The sequence below is a fragment of the Mytilus californianus genome, unplaced genomic scaffold, assembly GCF_021869535.1.
Source record: "Mytilus californianus isolate M0D057914Y unplaced genomic scaffold, xbMytCali1.0.p SCAF_10, whole genome shotgun sequence".
NCBI lineage: Eukaryota > Metazoa > Mollusca > Bivalvia > Mytilida > Mytilidae > Mytilus > Mytilus californianus.
Window position 1 is genome coordinate 55,066,536 of NW_026262582.1, and position 24,106 is coordinate 55,090,641.

At 34.4% G+C, this 24,106-nt stretch overlaps 1 protein-coding gene across 2 annotated transcripts in view; it reads left to right on the plus strand.

Moving 5' to 3' along the window:
* Positions 1–24,106, plus strand: part of LOC127718911 (obg-like ATPase 1) — a 128,700-nt gene that overhangs the window by 32,992 nt on the left and 71,602 nt on the right. For both annotated transcript variants that reach the window (XM_052225004.1, XM_052225005.1), the window contains 3 exons: positions 10,328–10,410; positions 17,475–17,535; positions 22,110–22,237. In XM_052225004.1, coding sequence (XP_052080964.1) covers positions 10,328–10,410; positions 17,475–17,535; positions 22,110–22,237 — 272 coding nt within the window. The remainder of the gene's footprint in view (positions 1–10,327; positions 10,411–17,474; positions 17,536–22,109; positions 22,238–24,106) is intronic.

The following is a 24,106-nucleotide window of genomic DNA, read 5'->3' on the forward strand; positions in this document are numbered from 1 at the left end:
TTACAGATCAAGTTCAAATTTATGATTCGGTCTAATAATTTTGTGCAGAGTTATGGTCCTTGGACTTGAAAAATTCACTCATATAATCAGTTTTCCACACTGTTTTTAGTCATGCTTGAAGATATTGACATGATATTTACTTTTTGTTTACACCATGGCAAGTTATATAACAAGTTAGCATTTTGTTCCAGTATAATGAATTTTTACCCAGTAGGGGACTATGTATTGCCATGCAATACTCTCCGAATGCTTGTTAATTATTATATATGTAATGTTAGAGTACTATGTTAAACCATAGTTCTGTTCAATTAGACCTGGGAAATATTTTAGCATATGATAATGATTTAGTTTCATTATTAATTAGATCTGGGAAATATCTTAGCATATGATAAGGTAATAAAAAAGAATATGTTTGTTTGCCCAAACCCTACCTACCCAGAAAATAGCTGCCTACTCAAAATCTTTTATTGTCCTGATGTGAAATTTTTTTTTTTAATCAGATAGGCATGATATAATAAACAATTGACACTTCAGTTTCTCTTTGCCAAAAAAAAAGAAAGAAAATGCCTGCCTACCTACCCACTGTCTCTACCTTCGAGTAGGGTTTGGGCAAACCAAAATATTTTTAAGTGTGGCCTAATCATTGGAGTGACAGATTTATTTGAAAATTTTCTGTTTCCTGATAAGATCTGTAGGACTGTATATATAAAGTTTGAAATTTACTAGAAGGACTGTATAAATGAAGTTTGAAATTTACTGTTCATTATTAGACATTTTGTAGATAATTAAGTCTCCCTAAATCATGTATATTCTTACCCCCACTCCCCTTCAATTTGAGAATGTGCTTTTATCTTATAAACGGTCGAGATCCCCACCCCTAAACCATATATATTCTTGTATGGGACAAACAAACAAATCATATGAAATTTAGGGGGAGTCCACTGGGGATCACACACCTTCCCCTTTTGAGAACTTGTAAACGGTCGAGATCTCCACCCCTAAACAACCATATATATTCCTGTTCATCATTTCAAGAAGATTTGAATGACATACAGGGTCAATCCATAGGCATCACTTATGCATATCACAAACCAATTTGTACTGGACTTTGGCCAATGTAAGGAGACCATGGGAATGATGAATTATTGGAGCTTTGTTTGGGGGACTTTGTAACAACATCCTGTTACAATTATTTCTTGTTACTGATAAGTTTTATAGATTTTGAAAAGACATTGTATTAATGATAAATGAGATTTTGGATTTTTTTCTTCTTTTCTTTGGTAAATTGTTTGAAGAATTTTGTGGCAAGTTTGTTTGTTATTCTGTAAAAACTAATTTTCTGAATGCTATATATTTTTTTTTTAATGAAGTGAACTCCTTTAAAAACCAAGCTTATATTGTTATATATTTAGATTTCTGATTTTGGGCCCAGTTTTCAAGTTGGTCCAAATCGGGGTCCAAAACTAAACTGTGTTTGATTTCAACATAATTTGAATAAATATAGGGTTCTTTGAAATGCTTAATCTAAACCTGTATTTCTTTTCATTATTAATAAGATAATACCACATTGAGGTCCAAATGGTCTTAAATTAAACTTTTGTTTAATTTTATCAAAAATTGAATTCTTTGGTTCTTTGATATACTGATTCTAACAATGTTTGAGTGTTAAATCATATCTAATTTTAGAGAACTTAGTCATCACTGGTTGTTGTTATTATATTATTGATTATAATTTGAAAAATTGCATCATATCTTATTTTAGAAAAAATTTATCCAGTTTGAGTTATTTCCCTTTGCACAGAAAATATTATGGATATAATTAACCTGTGTTTCATTTCAACATATATTAAATATATAGGGTTCTTTCAAATGCTGAATCTAAACCTGTATTTAAATATTAGATTTTTGGGCCCATTTTTCAAGTTGGTCCAAATCAGGGTCCAAAATTAAACTTTGTTTGATTCAACGAAAATTGAATTTGTGGGGTTCTTTGAAATGCTGAATCTAACCATGTATTGAGAGATTTCTGATTGTAGGCTCCTTTATCAAATTGGTCCACATTGAGGTCCAAAGGGTCCTAAATTAAACTTTTGTCTGATTTCATCAAAAACTGAATTATTGGGTTTCTTTGATATGCTGATTCTAATATGTACTTAGATTTTGGATATCGGACCATAATAGGTAAATGTCCAATTTCAAATATTTCAGTTCTTTGACCACATTCATTTTGTGTCACAAACCTATGCTGTGTCAAATATTCAATCACAATCCAAATTCAGAGCTGTTTTAAGCTTCAATGTAGTGTCCATACTTGCTCAACTGTTCAGGGTTCGACCTGCAGAAAAATCCGATTTGCTGTCACTCTGACAGCCTCTTGTCTTATTTGATTTATTAAATTAACCATGTAGTACAAGCAGGTCTGATAAGCATGATAAGAGAACCATACTAGATTGTAGACTAGTGATGTATTATACAAGGCTTACACAAATTGTATAGAAAACAACTTTTTCTAAAGTTTAGCATGTTTAGTGATCAATATAAGTTGAATTCGGTTGATTTATAAAGGAAATTATACATTTGCCTCCAATATGGCGGCAAAAAGAATTGACTCTTACTCAAATTATGTCAATTGAAAGGATATAGATTTCCCATATATTTTAACTGTGTTAAGCCATCACCTGCTTAATGTGACCAGTGACTACATAAATTTGTTTGAAACAACTGTCATTACTGTTTGAAATGACCGCATCTTAATTTAAAGGTTCAACAAGTGATTAACAATTGTACTGCCATTCAGTTATTAAAATGTTGACATTCTTCTTGAAGTTGGGTTTCTTTTTAGCTCACCTGACCCAAAGCCACAACTTGGTGTCTGTTGTCAGTTGTCAGTTGTTGTCAGTGGTTTTCAATTGTCCATTAACATTTACAAACATCTTCTGTTCTGAAAGTACCGGGCTATATAGAAACAAATACAATCATCATTTGGGTATCTAGATTATGAATGATATTGTCAATTGTCCATTGACCAAATGCATAATAACTGATGCTGGAAATCTGTAATGACAGCCAACTCTGCATTTGATCATCTTTTACTCTGAACCACTGGGGCCAATGAAACCAAACTTGGCAGGATTGTTTGTTGTGTGATTGACTTTCATATACATGCTTTGGGTGATAATCAGAAATTATAAATTCTGTTGAGAACACTGTCAGAGTGGTTATTTCAGCCTGATGGGCAGGAGGGAAAAAGTGGGTACATAGTTTGTGTTATCATTTCCTGCTACAGTTTTCAACCCAGATCCCTGAAACTTCACAGGAAGATTGCACATATGTTGAATTTGTGCACCTGCTTTTATGGTATGTTTGAGTAATTTTTATGCCCCCGCTGTAGCGGAGGGGGCTTTAAGTTTTACCCTTGTCCGTCTGTACGTCTGTCTGTACGTTCGTACGTACGTCCCAAGGTTGGTTTCCGTTCTCTAACTTTAGTTTGCCTTAACCAAATGTTATGAAACTTATACACAATGCTTATTACCACAACACACAGATCAAGTTTGAATTTTGGTGGCGTCACTATAACCGTTCTAGAGTTATGCCCCTTTACAAATGGAAAAATTGCTGAATTTTTCGTTTCCGTTCTCTAACTTTAGTTTACCTCAACAAAATGTTATGAAACTTATACACCATACTTATAACCACAAAATACAGATCAAGTTTGAATTTTTGTGTTGTCACTTTAACCATTCTAGAGTTTTGCCTGTTTACAAATGGAAAACTTGCTGAATTTTTATACGACCGCAAAAATTAAAATTTTTTGGTCGTATATTGGTATGACGTTGTCGTCGTTGTCCGAAGACACATTGCTTTTCGCACTCTAACTTTAGTTTAAGTAAATGGATCTCCATGAAATTTTACCATAAGGTTCAATACCACAAAAGGAAGGTTGGGATTGATGTTATGGTACCAACAGTTAAGGAATTAGGGGCCAAAAAGGGGCCAAAAATAAGCATTTTTGTAACTTCCAGACATAACTTGTGTGTTAGTGTATGGATCACTCTGACATTGTACCACAAGGTTCCATATCACAAAGGGAATGCTGGGATTGATTTTGGGGGTAATTGCCTCAAAATTTTTAGGAATTAGGGGCCAAAAAAGGGGCAGAAAACAAGCATTTTTATATGGACAAATACTTTAGTACAAAACATAATTTAAAGCAGTGTAAGGGAGATAAATCAAATACATCATTTGTATTACTTCCCTTACACTGCTTTTAAATTATGTTTAAAGAAATGCATATTTATAAAGGAAGAACAGTAAAAATATCTGCAAATGTTGCATCTTTTTTTTTGACAAAAAAATCCATATGAAAGATTTGACACCATATTTTAAGTTCTATTATAAAATAGATTAAGTTAGCACTATGGTAAATTTAAATGGGTAATTATGGTTGCAAATTGGAAATTTGAATTGAGATTATGGCCATATCTTGATGGAAAGAATTTTTTGGGGGGAAAAGGTGGAAGGGGGGGGGGGGGGGTGAAAAGAAATTGTGGGGGGTTAATTTTTTCTCATTTCAGATTTCAGAAATTAAAAAGAATTATTCTTCAAATATTATTTTTTTTTCAAATTTCAAATATTGAAAAATTTCAAGAAGTAATCTTTAATTGCACAGTATGGCGCATTAGATTTGTAAAATCTTTGACCACATTTATTTATTTGTTATGCCAAATCTGACCGTGTATTTAGATTTTTAATTTTGGGTCCAGTTTTCAAATGGTCTACATTAAGGTCCAAAGGGTCCAAAATTAAACTTAGTTTGATTTTAACAAAAATTGAATATATGGGGTTCTTTGATATGCTGAATTTAAACATGTATTTAGATTTTTGATTTTGGGCCCAGATTTCAAGTTGGTCCAAATTGGGATCCAAAATTAAACTTTGTTTGATTTCAACAAAAATTGAATGTATGGGTTTTTTGATATGCTGAATCTAACCATGTATTTAGATTTTTTATTTGTGGGCCCCGCTATCAAATTGGTTCATATTGAGGTCAAAAGGGTCCAAAATTGAACTTTGTTTGATTTCATCAAAAATTGAATTATTGGGGTTCTTTGATATGCCAAATCTAACCGTGTATTTAGATTTTTAATTTTGGATCTCGTTTTTTAAATTGGTCTACATTAAGGTCCAAAGGGTCCAAAATTAAACTTAGTTTGATTTTAACAAAAATTGAATATATGGGGTTCTTTGATATGCTGAATCTATACATGTGTTTAGATTTTTATACGACCGCAAAAAAATTTTGCGGTCGTATATTGGTATGACGTTGACGTTGGCGTCGGCGTCGTCCGAAGACACATTGGTTTTCGCACTCTAACTTTAGTTTAAGTGAATGGATCTCTTTGAAATTTTACCATAAGGTTCAATACCACAAAAGGAAGGTTGGGATTGATTTTGGGGGTTATGGTACCAACAGTTAAGGAATTAGGGGCCAAAAAGGGGCCAAAAATAAGCATTTTTGTAACTTCCAGACATAACTTGTGTGTTAGTGTATGGATCTCTCTGACATTGTACCACAAGGTTCCATATCACACAGGGAATGCTGGGATTGATTTTGGGGGTAATTGCATCAAAAAATTAGGAATTAGGGGCCAAAAAAGGGGCAAAAAACAAGCATTTTTCTAGTTTCATGACAATAACTTGTGTGTAAGTGTATGGATCTTTCTCAAATTGTACTACAAGGTTCCATATCACAAAGGGAAAGCTGGAATTGAGTTTGGGGGTAATTACCCAAAAAATTTAGGAATAAGGGGCCAAAAAGGGGCCAAAAATAAGCATTTTTCTAGTTTCCAGACAATAACTTGTGTTCAAGTATATGGATCTCTCTGAAATTGTACCACAAGGTTCCATATCACACAGGGAATGCTGGGATTGATTTTGGGTGTAATTGCCTCAAAATATTAGGAATTAGGGGCCAAAAAAGGGGCAAAAAACAAGCATTTTTCTAGTTTCATGACAATAACTTGTGTGTAAGTGTTTGGATATTTCTGAAATTGTACTACAAGGTTCCATATCACAAAGGGAAAGCTGGAATTGAGTTTGGGGGTAATTGCCGAAAACGTTTAGTAATAAGGGGCCAAAAATAAGCATTTTTCTAGTTTCCAGACAATGACTTGTGTTCCAAGCGTATGGATCTCTCTGAAATTGTACTGCAAGGTACCATACCACAAAGGGAAGGCTGGGATTGAGTTTGGGGGTGATGAATCATAAGGGGGTTCATAAAAATTTTGGGGGGGGGGATTTTTTTTTTCCTTTTTTTTTTCTTTTAAAATTTTCCATTTTAAGTTGGTTATTTCTGATTTATATTTAAAAGCAAATAATAATGATATGGTAGGAGATACACACCAAACAGGATGTGTAAATTATTATATAATAAGTATTGTGCAATAGCAAGAAATTTTCAATTGCACAGTATTGCACAATAGCAAGAAATCTTCAATTGCACAGTATTGCGCAATAGCAAGAAATCTTCAATTACACAGTATTGCGCAATAGCAAGAAATATCCAATAGCACAATATTGCGCAATAGCAAGAAATTGTCAATTGTACAGTATTGCGCAATAGCAAGAAATATTCAATTGCACAGTATTGTGCAAAAGAAGATACTTCGTATAAATTGCTTATTTCTTGATCAATTTCAATGGGGTTTTATTCTTGAATTCTTGGGGTTCTTTAATATGCTGAATCTAACCGTGTATTAAGTTTTTGGATTTTGGGCCCCGTTTTTAAATTGGTCCACATTGAGGTCCAAAGGGTCCAAAATTTAACTTTGTTTGATTTCATCAAAAATTGAATTATTGGGGTTCTTTGATATGCCAAATCTAACCGTGTATTTAGATTCTGAATTTTTGGTTCTGTTTTCAAATTGGTCTACATAAAGGTCCAAAGGGTCCAAAATTAAACTTAGTTTGATTTCAACAAAAATTGAATATATGGGGTTCTTTGATATGCTGAATCTAACCATTTATTTAGATTTTTGATTATTGGCCCAGTTTTCAAGTTGGTCCAAATCGGGGTCCAAAATTAAACTTTGTTTGATTTCAACAAAAATTGAATATATGGGGTTCTTTGATATGCTGAATCTAACCATGTATTTAGATTTTTTATTATGGGCCCAGTTTTCAAGTTGGTCCAAATCGGGGTCCAAAATTAAACTTTGTTTGATTTCAACAAAAATTGAATATATGGGGTTCTTTGATATGCTGAATCTAACCATGTATTTAGATTTTTGGTTTTTGGGCCCCGTTATCAACTTTGTCCACATTGAGATCAAAAGGGTCCAAAATTAAACTTTGTTTGATTTCATCAAAAATTGAATTATTGGGGTTCTTTGATATGCTGAATCTAACCATGTATTTAGATTTTTGATTATGGGCCCAATTTTCAAGTTGGTCCAAATCGGGGTCCAAAATTAAACTTTGTTTGATTTCAACAAAAACTGAATATATGGGGTTCTTTGATATGCTGAATCTAACCATGTATTTAGATTTTTGATTATGGGCCCAGTTTTCAAGTTGGTCCAAATCGGGGTCCAAAATTAAACTTTGTTTGATTTCAACAAAAATTGAATATATGGGGTTCTTTAATATGCTGAATCTAACCGTGTATTAAGTTTTTGGATTTTGGGCCCCGTTTTTAAATTGGTCCACATTGAAGTCCAAAGGGTCCAAAATTTAACTTTGTTTGATTTCATCAAAAATTGAATTATTGGGGTTCTTTGATATGCCGAATCTAACCGTGTATTTAGATTCTTAATTTTTGGTTCCGTTTTCAAATTGGTCTACATAAAGGTCCAAAGGGTCCAAAATTAAACTTAGTTTGATTTTAACAAAAATTGAATTTTTAGGGTTCTTTGATATGCTGAATCTAAACATGTATTTAGATTTTTGATTATGGGCCCAGTTTTCAAGTTGGTCCAAATCGGGGTCCAAAATTAAACTTTGTTTGATTTCAACAAAAATTGAATATATGGAGTTCTTTGATATGCTGAATCTAACCATGTATTTAGATTTTTGATTTTTGGGCCCCGTTATCATTTTTGTCCACATTGAGATCAAAAGGGTCCAAAATTAAACTTTGTTTGATTTCATCAAAAATTGAATTCTTGGGGTTCTTTGATTTGCTGAATCTAACCATGTATTTAGATTTTGGATATTGGACCATAATAGGTGAATGTCCAATTTAAAATTTTTAAGTTCTTAGACCACATTCATTCTGTGTCAGAAACCTATGCTGTGTCAAATATTTAATCACAATCCAAATTCAGAGCTGTATCAAGCTTGAATGTTGTGTCCATACTTGCCCCAACTGTTTAGGGTTCGACCTCTGCGGTCGTATCAAGCTGCGCCCTGCGGAGCATTTTATTACGTTTTGAACTTCTTCTAGAGAACCATTGAATGGAATGAAACCAAACATGGCATGAATGTTCCTTATGAGGTGCTGACCAAGTGTTGTTTCTTTGTAGCCGATCCATCATCCAAGATGGCTGCCAGCGGGGGACTTCATTTAACATAGGACCCTATGGGAAATACATACAAATGTCTTCTTTTAGAGAACCACTGAATGGAATGAAACCAAACATAGCATGAATGTTCCTTATGAGGTGCTGACCAGGTGTTGTTACTTTGAAGCCGATCCATCATTCAAGATGGCTGCCAGCGGGGGACTTAGTTTAACATAGGACCCTATGGGAAATACATATAAATGTCTTCTTTTAATGAACCAGGGAATGGAATGAAATAAAACATGGCATAAATGTTCCTTATTAGGTGCTGACCAAGTGTTGTAACTTTGTAGGCTATCTATCATCCAAGATGGCCACCAGCTTGGGATTTCTTTTAACATAGGACCCTATGGACAATGCATACAAATGTCTTCTTCTAGAGAACCACTAAATGGAATGAAACCAAGCATTGCATGAATATTCCTTATGAGGTGCTGACCAAGTGTTGTTACTATGTAGCTGATCCTTCATCCAAGATGGCCGCCAGCTGGGGACTTCTTTTAGCACAGGACCCTATGGACAATACATACAAATGTCTTCTTTAAGAGAACCACTGAATGGAATAAAACCAAACATGGCATGAATGTTTCTTATGAGGTGCTGACCAAGTGTTGTTACTTTGAAGCCGATCCATCATCTAAGATGGCCCCCATAGAGGGATTTAGTTTAACATAGGACCCTATGGGAAATACATACAAATGTCTTCTTTTAGAGGACCACTAAATGGAATAGATGAAGACTGCATGACTACCATGTACTTCAATTACAATGAAAACACCCTGTACCGCAATGTAGAAGCCCAAATTCGGGTTATAACCTTAGGTAAAATGTTTACGGTAACATTATATAAAGTTTACTATAACCAAGGAAAATTCCACTGGATTTTTAGCTGAAAGGATCCGCTGGATACCGGATAACTATTGTACGCCGGATAACTCTTATCCGCTGGATACAGAATCTATATAAATAGGGTGTTAATATTAATCCACCATTCTGCCTCTGAGGATGGTCAGTGAAGGACCGAAACCGGTCAGGCTATGGATCATCACCAGGCGCTGTTAATTGTGTGTTTTTGCATGTACTATATTTTATTTGTTGTTTGTTCATGTCTATCATATTTTTTTTGTTAATTGTTTTGTTATAAATCAAGCTTCTGCTTTTCTTGTTTGAATTGTTTCATATTATGTCTTGTTCAGGCCTTTTATGGCTGACTATATTGTTTTGATTATTCTGATTGTTGAAGGCAGTATGGTGACCTTTAGTTGCTTCAATCCATATCGTTTGGACTTTGGTGGATATTTGTCTCATTGGCAATCATCCCACTTGTCTTTATATTTATATTATTTCTTTGATGCTAGTTGGATATTTAAAATAGTAATAGAATTACACGGGTAAATGTTTACATTGAATTTTATAGTATATTACTTTTGCTTTCTTTTCAGCACAAACTATATAAAATGAAAACAAAGCCTTGATACTGCACCGTTCACTAAAAATTATTTAAATACAGTAGACTTTCGTGGAAATTATTGTTTCAACCTGTATTAGTTTACTTAAAAGCTGTTAAGAGTCACAAGGTAATGGTAATAGCCACAAGCCAAGGTAAATTAAATGATAAGTTTTTTACATCACAATGTATGTTTGACGAAATTTGTTTTGTTAAATTGAAATACTGATAAACCGTCCTTGGTATAAATGTAGTATAGACAATAGATATTCAGGTGAATAAATGTAATATTCATATAATACTGTTATATATTTTATAGGAAATCCACTTTTTTCAACACATTAACCAAAAGTCAAGCTACTGCAGAAAATTTTCCATTCTGTACAATAGACCCTAACGAGAGTAAGTAATCATGTAGGATAGGTGATTTGTTAAACTTTCCCATATATATGGTTTTAGCTCACCTGGCCCAAAGGGCCAAGTGAGCTTTTCTCATCACTTGGCGTCCGTCGACCGTCGTCGTCGTCCTCGTTAACTTTTTACATTTTGAACTTCTTCTAGAGAACCACTGAATGGAATGAAACCAAACATGGCATGAATGTTCCTTATGAGGTGCTGACCAAGTGTTGTTACTTTTAAGCCGATCCATCATCCAAGATGGCTGCCAGCGGGGGACTTCGTTTAACATAGGACCCTATGAACAATACATACAAATGTCTTCTTTTAGAGAACCACTGAATGGAATGAAACGAAACATGGCATGAATGATCCTTATGCAGTGCTTACCAAGTGTTGTTACTTTGAAGCCAATCCATCATCCAAGATGGCCGTCAGCGGGGGACTTCATTTAACATAGGACCCTATGGACAATACATACAAATGTCTTCTTCAAACATGGCATGAATGTTCCTTATGAGGTGCTGACCAAGTGTTGTTACTTTGAAGCCGATCCATCATCCAAGATGGCCACCAGAGAGGGACTTAGTTTAACATAGGACCCTATGGGAAATACATACAAATGTCTTCTTTTAGAGAACCACTAAATGGAATGAAATAAAACATGGCATGAATGTTCCTTATGAGGTGCTGACCAAGTCTTGTAACTTTGTAGGCGATCAATCATCCAAGATGGCTGCCAGCGGGACTTAGTTTAACATATGACCCTATGGGAAATACATACAAATGTTGTCTTTTAGAGAACCACTAAATGGAATGAAACCAAACATGACATGAATGTTCCTAATGAGGTGCTGACCAAGTGTTGTAACTTTGTAGGCAATCAATCATCCAAGATGGCCACCAGCGGGGATTTAGTTTAACATAGGACCCTATGGGAAATACATACAAATGTTTTCTTTTAGAGAACCACTGAATGGAATGAAACCAAACATGGCATGAATGTTCCTAATTAGGTGCTGGCCTAGTGTTGTTACTTTGTAGCCAATCAATCATCCAAGATGGCTGCCAGCGGGGAACTAAGTTTAACAAAGGACCCTATGGACAATACATACAAATGTCTTCTTTTAGAGAACCACTGAATGGAATGAAACCAAACATGGCATGAATGTTCCTTATGAGGTGCTGACCAAGTGTTGTTACTTTGTAGCCAATCAATCATCCAATATGGCTGCCAGAGGAGAACTTAGTTTAACAAAGGACCCTATATGAAATACATACAAAAGTCTTCTTTTGAGGAACCACAAAATGGAATGAAACCAAACATGGCATGAATGTTCCTTATGAGGTGCTGACCAAGTGTTGTAACTTTGTAGGCGACCAATCATCCAAGATGGCTGCCAGCGGGACTTAGTTTAACATAGGACCCTATGGGAAATACATACAAATGTTTTCTTTTAGAGAACCACTGAATGGAATGAATTCAAACATGGCATGAATGTTGCTTATAAGTTGCTGACCAAGTGTTGTAACTTTGTAGTCAATCAATCATCCAAGATGGCCACCAGCGGGGACTTAGTTTAACATAGGACCCTATGGGAAATACATACAAATGTTTTCTTTTAGAGAACCACTGAATGGAATGAAACCAAACATGGCATGAATGTTCCTAATTAGGTGCTGGCCAAGTGTTGTTACTTTGTAGCCAATCAATCATCCAAGATGGCTGCCAGCAGGGAACTTAGTTTAACAAAGGACCCTATGGACAATACATACAAATGTCTTCTTTTAGAGAACCACTGAATGGAATGAAACCAAACATGGCATGAATGTTTCTTATGAGGTGCTGACCAAGTGTTGTTACTTTGTAGCCAATCAATCATCCAAGATGGCTGCCAGAGGGGAACTAAGTTTAACAAAGGACCCTATGTGAAATACATACAAAAGTCTTCTTTTGAGGAACCACAAAATGGAATGAAACTAAACATGGCATGAATGTTCCTTATGAGGTGCTGACCAAGTGTTGTAACTTTGTAGGCGATCAATCATCCAAGATGGCTGCCAGCGGGGACTTAGTTTAACATAGGACCCTATGGGAAATACATACAAATGTTTTCTTTTAGAGAACCAATGAATGGAATGAAACCAAACATGGCATAAATGTTCCTTATGAGGTGCTGACCAAGGGTTGTAACTTTTTAGGCAATCAATCATCCAAGATGGCCGCGAGCGGGGACTTAGTTTAACATAGGACCCTATGGGAAATACATACAAATGTTTTCTTTTAGAGAACCACTGAATGGAATGAAACCAAACATGGCATGAATGTTCATAATTAGGTGCTGGCCAAGTGTTGTTACTTTGTAGCCAATCAATCATCCAAGATGGCTGCCAGCGGGGAACGTAGTTTAACAAAGGACCCTATGGACAATACATACAAATGTCTTCTTTTAGAGAACCACTGAATGGAATGAAACCAAACATGACATGAATGTTCCTTATGAGGTGCTGACGAAGTATTGTTACTTTGTAGCCAATCAATCATCCAAGATGGCTGCCAGCAGGGAACTTATTTTAACACAACCTTATGTGAAATACATACAAAAGTCTTCTTTTGAGGAACCACTTAATGGAAACCAAACATGGCATGAATGTTCCTTATGAGGTGCTGACCAAGTGTTGTAACTTTGTAGGCGATCAATCATCCAAGATGGCTGCCAGCGGGACTTAGTTTAACATATGACCCTATGGGAAATACATACAAATGTTTTCTTTTAGAGAACCACTGAATGGAATGAAACCAAACATGGCATGAATGTTCCTTATGAGGTGCTGACCAAGTGTTGTTATTTTGGGGGCGATCCATCAACCAAGATGGCTGCCAACAGGGGACTTAGTTTTACAAAGGACCCTATGGGAAATATATAAAAATTTCTTCTTCTAGAAAACCGCCTTAATGGATTGAAACCAAACATGGTATGAATGTTTCTTTTGAGTTGCTGACCAAGTGTTGTTACTTTGTAGCTGATTTGTCATCCAAGATGGCTGCCAGCAGGGGGAGTAAGTTTAACATAGGACCCAAGGGAAATACATACAAATGTTTCTTTTAGAGAACTATTTAATAGAATGAAACCAAACATGGCAAGAATGTTCCTAATGAGGTGCTGACCAAGTGTTGTTACTTTGTAGCCGAACCATCATCCAAGATTGCCGCCAGCAGGGGACTTAATTTAACATAAGACCCTATGGGAAATACATACAAATGCTTCTTCTAGAGGAGCACTGAATGGGATGAAACCAAACATGGCATAAATGTTCCTTATGAGGTGCTGATGAAGACCTTAATACATGTATCTTTATAGATTGAGATATACTATAAACTGCAAAAATATCTAGAAAAGAAGATCTACACATAAGTCAACATGAGCAAAATTGTCAATTGACATCTTGTTGGAGTTATTGTCCTTATAAAGTCATATTCTACAATTTCAATGAATTTATTGGTAATTTCTGTAAACTTTACAAAAGTCTTCTGCTTTTGATTAAATTACGGGGCCAATATTAAACCGAATTTAGCCTCAATCATTATTAGGGTATCTGTTATGATTTTAATCTATTTTTACATGATTTCCAAAACCAAAGTAGAATCAGGTGAGCAACACAGGCTCTAGAGAGCCTCTAGTTTTTTCTGCCATGGTGAATTTTAAGCTAATTTTCTTACAAGAGTTCTGGGAACCGGCAAGCATAAGTTGAGAGAAACTTGCATTGACACCATAGGAAAAAAAAGACAACGAAAAGAAAAACAAGTTCACAAAACTCTTACATAGAAAACCAAAGAATGAGCAACCAAACCAATAACTGAGAGTGATCACATGTGCTCCAGAATGGTCAACATCTGCTCCACTAGTCACACCTGTCATGTAATTCTTGAAATACATTGATGAGTCATATCCAGTAATTTAGAGCCTTACAATGGTAGATTGATAAATGTCTCTTGCCTAACACTAAGAAATCACCAAAAACAAAAACAATGGTACATGTAAATTCATGAACTTGCTCAAAACAAAACTAGGAGGCGCTCTGGAAGAGTAAGCAGATCCTGCTCCACTAGTGGCACCTGTTGTGTTATTCATGGTAAGTACAAATTCTGTAATGAGTCTCATTGGGTGATGTTACAATCAAAGATAGAGGACAGGAATGTGGACAAGACTATTGGAACATATCAATTGTCATCTCTTACACAGATAATACATAACTGTCAACCAACTTGTCATGTCTCTGATCAATTTTTATAAGACCGAAAAAAAAATTTTTGTGGTCGTATATTGGTATGACGTTGGCGTCGTCGTCGTCGTCGTCGTCGTCCGGCGTCGTCCGAAGACACATTGGTTTTCGCACTCTAACTTTAGTTTAAGTGAATGGATCTTTATGAAATTTTACCACAAGGTTCAATACCACAAAAGGAAGGTTGGGATTGATTTTGGGGGTTATGGTAATAACAGTAAAGGAATTAGGGGCCAAAAAGGGGCCAAAAATAAGCATTTTTGTAACTTCCAGACATAACTTGTGTGTTAGTGTATGGTTCTCTCTGACATTGTACCACAAGGTTCCATATCACTAAAGGAATGCTGGGATTGATTTTGGGGGTAATTGCCTCCAAATTTTAGGAATTAGGGGCCAAAAAAGGGGCAAAAAACAAGCATTTTTCTAGTTTCATGACAATAACTTGTGTGTAAGTGTATGGATCTTTCTGAAATTGTACTACAAGGTTCCATATCACAAAGGGAAAGCTGGGTTTGAGTTTGGGGGTAATTGCCCTAAACGTTTAGGAATTTGGGGCCAAAAAGGGGCCAAAAAACACATTTTTTTCTAGTTTCCAGACAATAACTTGTGTTCAAGTGTATGGATCTCTCTGAAATTGTACTGCAAGGTACCATACCACAAAGGGAAGGCTGGGATTGAGTTTGGGGGTGATGAATCATAATGGGGGTTCAAAAAATTTGGGGGGGGGATTTATTTTTTTTTCCTTTTTTTTCTTTTTTTCCTTTTTTGTTTCTTTTAAAATTTTCCATTTTAAGTTGGTTATTTCTGATTTATATTTAAAATCAAATAATAATGATATGGTAGGAGATACACACCAAACAGGATGTGTAAATTATTATATAATAAGTATTGTGCAATAGCAAGAAATTTTCAATTGCACAGTATTGCGCAATAGCAAGAAATCTTCAATTGCACAGTATTGCGCAATAGCAAGAAATATCCAATAGCACAATATTGCGCAATAGCAAGAAATTTTCAATTGTACAGTATTGCGCAATAGCAAGAAATATTTAATAGCACAGGATTGTGCAAAAGAAGATACTTCCTATAAATTGCTTATTTCTTGACCAATTTCAATGGGGTTTTATTCTTGATTTCATGGGGTTCTTTAATATTTTTGGTTTTTGGATTTTGAGCCCCGTTTTTAAATTGGTCCACATTGAGGTCCAAAGGGTCCAAAATTAAACTTTGTTTGATTTCATCAAAAATTGAATTATTGGGGTTCTTTGATATGCCGAATCTAACTGTGTATTTAGATTCTTAATTTTTGGTTCCGTTTTCAAATTGGTCTACATTAAGGTCCAAAGGGTCAAAAATTAAACTTAGTTTGATTTTAACAAAAATTGAATTCTTAGGGTTCTTTGATATGCTGAATCTAAACATGTATTTAGATTTTTGATTATGGGCCCAGTTTTCAAGTTGGTCCAAATCGGGGTCCAAAATTAAACTTTGTTTGATTTCAACAAAAATTGAATATATGGGGTTCTTTGATATGCTGAATCTAACCATGTATTTAGATTTTTGATTTTTGGGCCCCGTTATCAACTTTGTCCACATTGAGGTCAAAAGGGTCCAAAATTAAACTTTGTTTGATTTCATCAAAAAATGAATTCTTGGGGTTCTTTGATATGCTGAATCTAACCATGTATTTAGATTTTGGATATTGGACCATAATAGGTGAATGTCCAATTTAAAATTTTTAAGTTCTTAGACCACATTCAATCTGTGTTAGAAACCTATGCTGTGTCAAATATTTAATCACAATCCAAATCCAAAGCTGTATCAAGCTTGAATGTTGTGTCCATACTTCCCCCAACTGTTCAGGGTTCGACCTCTGCGGTCGTATCAAGCTGCGCCCTGCGGAGCATTTTATTAAAGGGATGACTTCAACATTACCACTTGGAACTATTGGTTCAAAAGCTTCCTTGTAAGCAGCAAGCCTCTATAAAGGAAATCATAATAGGAAGGGCAACCTCTGAAATGTTTTATCAACTAGAAGATATAGACTCCATTTGCAGGCATTGCTGGCATGTTGCTACACAGAAATAAAAGGTTAAATAATGGAAATCTGAAATTATCTCTTTTGTTGTTAAGTTTTGTTCTCAACCGACCCTCATTGTTGATTTCTAGATGTAAGTCAAGATATGAGGCAGACTTAACTGTATCTGTTGTATCCTATATTTCAAGTTCGACAGGAAAGATATTCAACACAGTCACTAAGCTTTGAATTATTTAGTGAGAATACATTATCTTTATAGCAGAATGTGAAGTTAAGGATGATGCTTGCTCAATAAAATGAGGAATAAAGGAACAAGTTGAGGAGCACAGTTGGTTCCCACAGGAATGGTGCTTGTTTGTTGAAATACATGTCCTCCAACTGTAACAAATATGTTGAAAATAAAAAGAGCAAGCATCTTGATGATATCAGTCTCAGAGAATTTTTTGTTAAAATCAAGTTTTAAAAAAAAAGTTGACTCCTATTTTATTCTGGGGCAATTTTAATAATTAGATTTATTTTAAAAAGATTATAGTACCTATGTAAATGATATATGTAAGCGTTAATGTTCAAACCATCTGCAGTGAACAGAATTAGAAATAAGAAATAAAAAATCTTCCTGTCTACAGAAATTTTTGTCACATTAGTAGATGAGATATGATAAGGAAATTATTTGTCAATTGTGTAATGAAGTGTAAACCAGTGCATTATAATATTCTTGAATAACTTGTTTAATTTAACATAATTTCAGGCAGAGTTCCAGTTCCAGATGCAAGATTTGACTATCTCTGTGATCACTATAAACCAGCCAGGTAATTTCTAAGTCCATTGAAATGGAAGTGAGATGTTGATTCTGTTCAGTATGCAAGCTTTGAAAGAATTGCAAATTATTTCATCTACTTTCTTATTATGCTTCCAACCCCCCCTTGCTTGATTGGAATGAAACTAATACAGATGAAAGATATTGGGAAGAAGTTTATACTTTATCTATTTTGGATTCAAAAAGATCAATATACAAGATCACTGTTACTGAAAATAGTTACTTTTGTGTATAGTTGGTTTCCTTGAAATGTTACATTTTTTGTGGAGCCTGCAATATTTTGTCCTGGAAGCAAGACATTGGAATGATCCGAATCCTATGATCCTTCTTCAGCATCATCCACATTTAGATTCAATCTGTTGTACATATAGATAATCATAGAGTCTAAGGTTAAAAATTTTCAGACATCAATAACTTTGTTGAGAAAATTTGACAGAAACTTTTTATGATCAAAATACAGTATCCAGAGCAAAATTTAGAAAATATTTTATTCCAAGTTTTTTTTGTCATGTGAATTTCTCACTCGTTATGAGTAGTGGGATAACTATATTTGGTATATGGGTTCCTTGCAAAATCTTCCTGTCGTCAGACAGGTTTCACATGACCTCGAGCTCATTTCATGGATCAGTGATCAAGGTTAAAGTTACATTATTTGGTCCATTTCTCAGATACTGTAAGCAGAAGGTCAACTTTATTTGATGTATGGAATAATTGTACGTTGTACATGTCAGTCTGGCAGGTTTCATCTGACATTGTCCTCACATGTTCATTGGTCAATGTTAAGTTTTATGTTTTGGTCTGTTTTTATTATACTATAAGCAATAGGCCAACTATATTTGGTGTATGGAATGATTGTAAGGTGTATATATCTGTCTGGCAGGTATCATCTGTCCTTGACCTCATTTTCATAGTTCATTGGTCAATATTACATTTTCATGGTTTGGTCTGTATTGTGTATACTTTAAGCAATAGGTCAACTATATTTGGTGTATGGAATGTTTGTAATTGTTTGGCTTGGTTTATCTGACCTACCTCATTATTTTATTGATCATTGATAATCTTAAGTTTATGTGATTCTTCTTGTATACTTTATCTTTAGGACAATCAATATCAAATCAATAATGGTTAGTAAAGCAGGAGAGACAATTCAGCATGTGCATTCTTGTTCTGAATGTTGTGACTCTTATTGAAGGTATTGGTAACAATTTAGATACCTGACTCATGTGAGGTTCAGGAAGTATCTGTTGGCAGTATCATCTTTCCACTTGTTTTGTTTTGATATATTGTTAATTACTGGTATGCTGTCAGTGTCTAGTTATATATTCTAAAATGTCAGATGTAATTTACCACATGTTGATGTCACCTGGGACTATTATACTAACGGGACTGGAAACCGTTACACTTATTAGTGTAATAATATCAACATCACGGTCTTTAGAACAAGACTTTACCGGCGCTATTTATCGATACGCCATATTGTTTTGACAGTGACAGCGTGCCTTGATCTTATAATTTCGGTAATTTGTTTTTTTATTTATAGTTATTTGAAATGATAATCCTTAATATAAACATGATTACTATAATGATAAAAGATATCTCGATCTTTGACAGTTGTTATTAATTACCAAATCCCGTCTTAAGTGTAAAAATGACACATAAAGATTGAAATTTTCAGGATGAAAATAGCGTGGGGACGATGTGGAAAAAAGTATATGATTCATAAAATTTCTTATTACTGTTGATTGAAAAGAGATACGCAAGTTCCGTTTGTTGTAAAATCATATTTATAGGTTATAGTTTGGATTTGCCTATTTTTATTGTCACTTTTTAAAATAAAAAGTGGAATATAAATCTCTTTCTCATTACAACCTGAACCCACATGCACGGCTCAAATAAATTATACTGTTCCTATAAAATTACCTACTCCTTTTTATGTGTGCAATATTTTTATTATAATCAGGGTTAATTTTGCTTAGTAATGGTCTTCTGGTGGCATTAGCATATGACTTCATGAAAACATATACACTAGGTTCCATAATTAGAACTACAAAAGTAGGCCCTTTCACAGCCATATTGAAATTTTGGTGTAAACACGAAGTTCACAAAAGTTCAAAACAATGTGGCTATATTTTTATGAGACCTGGGTAACTTTTGTTATATGAATTAATTATGAACTGAAATTGTAAACACTGTTTTTATTGCACACTTATTGTTTTTATCAGGATTAATTATGATCTGTTAACCTTTGACACGTTGTTTTCTTAGCGGTCAAGTAAAGCGCCGGCATTTCGACTTTATCTGGTTTATTTTCAACACTAATATATTGACTACTTATTAATAATTTTTTGTAAACAATATATATTTTTTGCATTTAAACTAATTAATTTAATAATTATCTTTTTTATTTCAAATCCACCGATATTAACAGTATTATATATATGCTGACTTGTTTGCCGAAATCTATTGTTTACATTCATGTACCGAATGCTAATTTACTACGTGACATGATAAGCTGTCAATCAAAACAAAAAATTAATAATCCGCTATGGGGGCAATGAAATCTCAACAGATCGATCAGTTTCCAGTCCCGTTAGTATAATAGTCCCAGATGTCACTACCAAATAACAGTAAGCTCCATTTTAGTTTTGACAATTTTCAAGTTAGTTGATACAGAGTAATGGGACTTTAACGTTTTCATATGTATCACAATTTATGTAATTTGAGTATGCTTCCATTAATCTGGATGAAATCTTTAGACCAGGCTATTATAAAATTAAATTATGTTTTGATTTTGATGATTTTTCGAAATTGTCAAAAACTTCACTGTCCAGATTTTTTATGGTGAAGTTTAGTATGAGGCACACTATCTAGAAAGACAAAGTGGTTTAACAGTTAACCCCACCTCATTTTGTGCCAGTATCAAGCCAGGCTTTGTTTTTGTCTTTGTTTCAAGGATCTGGAAATTATTTCATACAGTTGAAAATGATATGAAAGTGGGGGGTTCTCTTTTTCAAACTGTCAAATGCATACTAGAAGTCACTGCATCAAAGAACTTGTATTGACAGATTCACAGAATTTACTTCATAAAATTTCTTATAGGGTTTTGTCGCAAAATGAGCGACATAGGGATAACAATCCAGCAGCGACTGCATAAACTATTTGTATAAAACCTTATATTTCAGAAGGTAAAAGACCAGGATGCTTCTGTATAAAGATGCCTTATTTTACGAAGTTGCAGTCTATCATGACTCATATGTCCATTGTTCTTGACCACAATTTCATGCTTTAGCGACTGCTTGTAAAAAATTCAGAGTTTTTTTGTCATGTGAAATACTTAATTATTATAAGTAATAGAATAACTATATTTGGTATATGGGATGCGGGCAAGGTCTACATGTTTGTCAGACAGCCTGACCTCAGTCTCATTTTATGGATCAGTGATCAAGGTTAAGTTTTCATGGTTAAGTCCGTATCCCAGATTCTTTAAGCCATAGTTCAACTATATTTAGTGTTTGGAATGATTGTAAGCCAATAAAGGGTATTTACTCCAATAACGACTCGACTGAAGATTTCCTTTATTGTTGCCAATATGTAGATCTTGTCTTACTGATCAACATTTACTAAATAAAGTTGTTATCGTTCTGTTATAGTTTTCAAGATAATAGGCAAAAATGCATAAAGAAGTTGTCTTATAGTTTTGATGTCAATATGTAGATCTCATCATTCTGAACATTTTTGTTCTGTCAGATTTTCTCTATCTATAATGGTTTTCAAGAAAATGTTTGTCAGCAGGCAGGGTCATCAGACATTTTCTTTAAACATTAGATACCCTATTGATGATTGTGGCCAAATTTGGTTAAATTTGGCCCAGTAGTTTCAGAGGAGATGATCTTTGTAAAAGATAATGAATTATGGACAACTAAGGACGACTATGGATGCAAAGTGAGCTCAAAATGATCATCAATAACTATATCATCTACAAAAATGCCACATATTAAGATTTGAAAATAAGCTAATATCAGGAAAGTCAGGAGCCTGTAATTCAGTGGTTGTTGTTTGTTGCTGTATATCATATTTGTGTTTCATTCATTATTTTGTACATAAATCAGGCCGTTATTTTTCTCGTTTGAATTTTTTTACATTTGTCATTTTGGGGCCTTTTATAGCTGACTATGCGGTATGGGTTTTACTCATTGTTGAAGGCCGTACAGTGACCTATAGTTGTTAATTTCTGTGTCATTTGATCTGTTGTGGAGAGTCTCATTAGCAATCATACCACATCTTCTTATTTTTATAATAGAACTGATTGCAATTAAGGTAAAAATGGCATATTTTTACCACGTGATTCTGGCCCTTAGGAGCCTCTTGTTTGAAATCTCCTTTGGTAAATAGAACAGAAGTATAAATACACAATATTGTTATTATACTGATTGCATTGTTATTGATTATGGAATGCTAATTGCTGAAATAACAGTTAGCGTGTATTGATATTTTGAGATGGACGTGTTTGATCCTAAGGTGTTCCTTTCTTTGTTTTATTTTAAGCACTAACTTTTTGCATTACAGCAAGGTTCCAGCATTTCTAAATGTTGTTGACATTGCTGGACTTGTGAAAGGAGCACATGAAGGAAAAGGATTAGGGAATGCCTTTCTGTCAAATATTAATGCCTGTGATGCAATTTTTCATGTCATCAGTAAGTATAAATCTTAAAATCTTATAACTAATATCATTGCTAGGAGATGTGCCAGTAATGTAGAAAGCAATGTATGAAATAAAAAAAGGGCATGCAATAAGAGTAATTTTCTGGCAAAAGCAAAAACCCGAAATTTGTTTATTTTTCGTAAGAATGTAATTTGCCAATAATAGAAAGTTAAATGATACTTCTGGTGAAATAGTTTTTAGATCTGACACAAGTACTGTGTATGAAATATTTGGTTTTGAGAGTCAACAAACAATAAAATAATTTTTGAGCAATATTAGATCAATACCAAAGGGTTATTAATATCTTTGTCATTTAGTCTTTATGGACAGTTGTCACATTGGCAATCATATAGAAATAAGGAGATGAGACAACTATCCACCATAGTTCAAATAAAGTGGAGGTAAGCAATTATAGGCAACCGTACGGCCTTCAACAATGAAAAAAATCCATACCATATAGTCAGCTATAAAAGGCCCCGACATGAAAAATATGAAACAATTCAATTGAGAAAACTAACAGTTTAATTTATGACGAAACAATTTATGAAAAAAAAATACGACCGACATGAACCAACCTTTTTTTTTCATTTTGATGTATACACAATGAACTACACACAATTATTAAGATTCTGAAACAGTGAATTGCTGAAGGTTGTGTAGACATTCTCTTTATTGTCACAGACCTCAATAGCAGAGTGGTCTAAGTAGTCCAACTGCTGTATCACTAAACTGTAACACAGGTTGTGAGTTCGAGTCCTACACTTGGCAAGCGCCTTCGTGTCCAATCTTAATTAACCACCGGTAGGTTTGTCAATTTTTGTCTCGCCTGCGATGAAAGTCGCAGTATGCGAGACAGGTATTGCTATCCGGCGGTGGTGGCGGCGGTGTAAACTATTTGTATAAAGCTTTATATTTCAGAAGGTAGAAGACCTGTATGCTTCATATCTTGTATGTAGATACCTTATGTTACGAAGTTTCCGTCAATCATATGTCCATTGTCCTTGACCTCATTTTTATGGTTCAGCGACTGCTTGAAAAAAATTTTTTGAGTTTTTTTGTCATGTGAATTTCTCACTTATTATGAGTAATAGGATAACTATATTTGGTATATGGGTTCCTTGCAATGTCTACATGTCTGTCATACAGAGTTCACTTGATCTCGACCTCATTTCATGGATCAGTGATCAAGGTTAAAGTTACATGATTAGCCCTTTCATACCGAATGTATCCTTTTGGCACCTTGGTGCGCATGCCGAATGTATCCTTTTGGCACACCGGTGTAGATGCTGAATGTATCCTTAATGATACATAAATTTCTATTTTTAGTCAGTCACAGTGCAAACAGAAAAAATAACGTTATGACGGGTTTCTTGACCCAGTTGATACATAAATATTATGATGAACACCAAATGCATTCAATATATTAGTATCGGGCATAAAAACGCTGTCAAAAATTGTTGAGAGAAAAAAACTCGTGAAAAACAAAATGGCGGAATCAAAAACAATCGCAGTCATGAGTTTCATTTCCAGTTGAAACATTTAGAAAACTTAACCTGCGGTCATGAAAGTTGTTGAACTTGTACACAAGTAGTGTATGTACGTATATATTTTGGATTTGTGAGAAGGATATTTGTGAAAAAACCTGAAATTGAGACTTTGATTGTCGTCAGCAGGTGCACGACTGTAACTTTTTATTTCTCGCTGCCGTTTGACAGTCAACCTTTCATTACCGAATGGATCAGAAATTTTTGCTGTCGTTTTAGGCACTCTTGGGAGGCTGTGGTGCTACATGTTTTTATTTCTTTTCATTGAAAAGCAACTTGGCAGTATGAAGGTCGAGAAAACGAAAGTCCACTTTCAT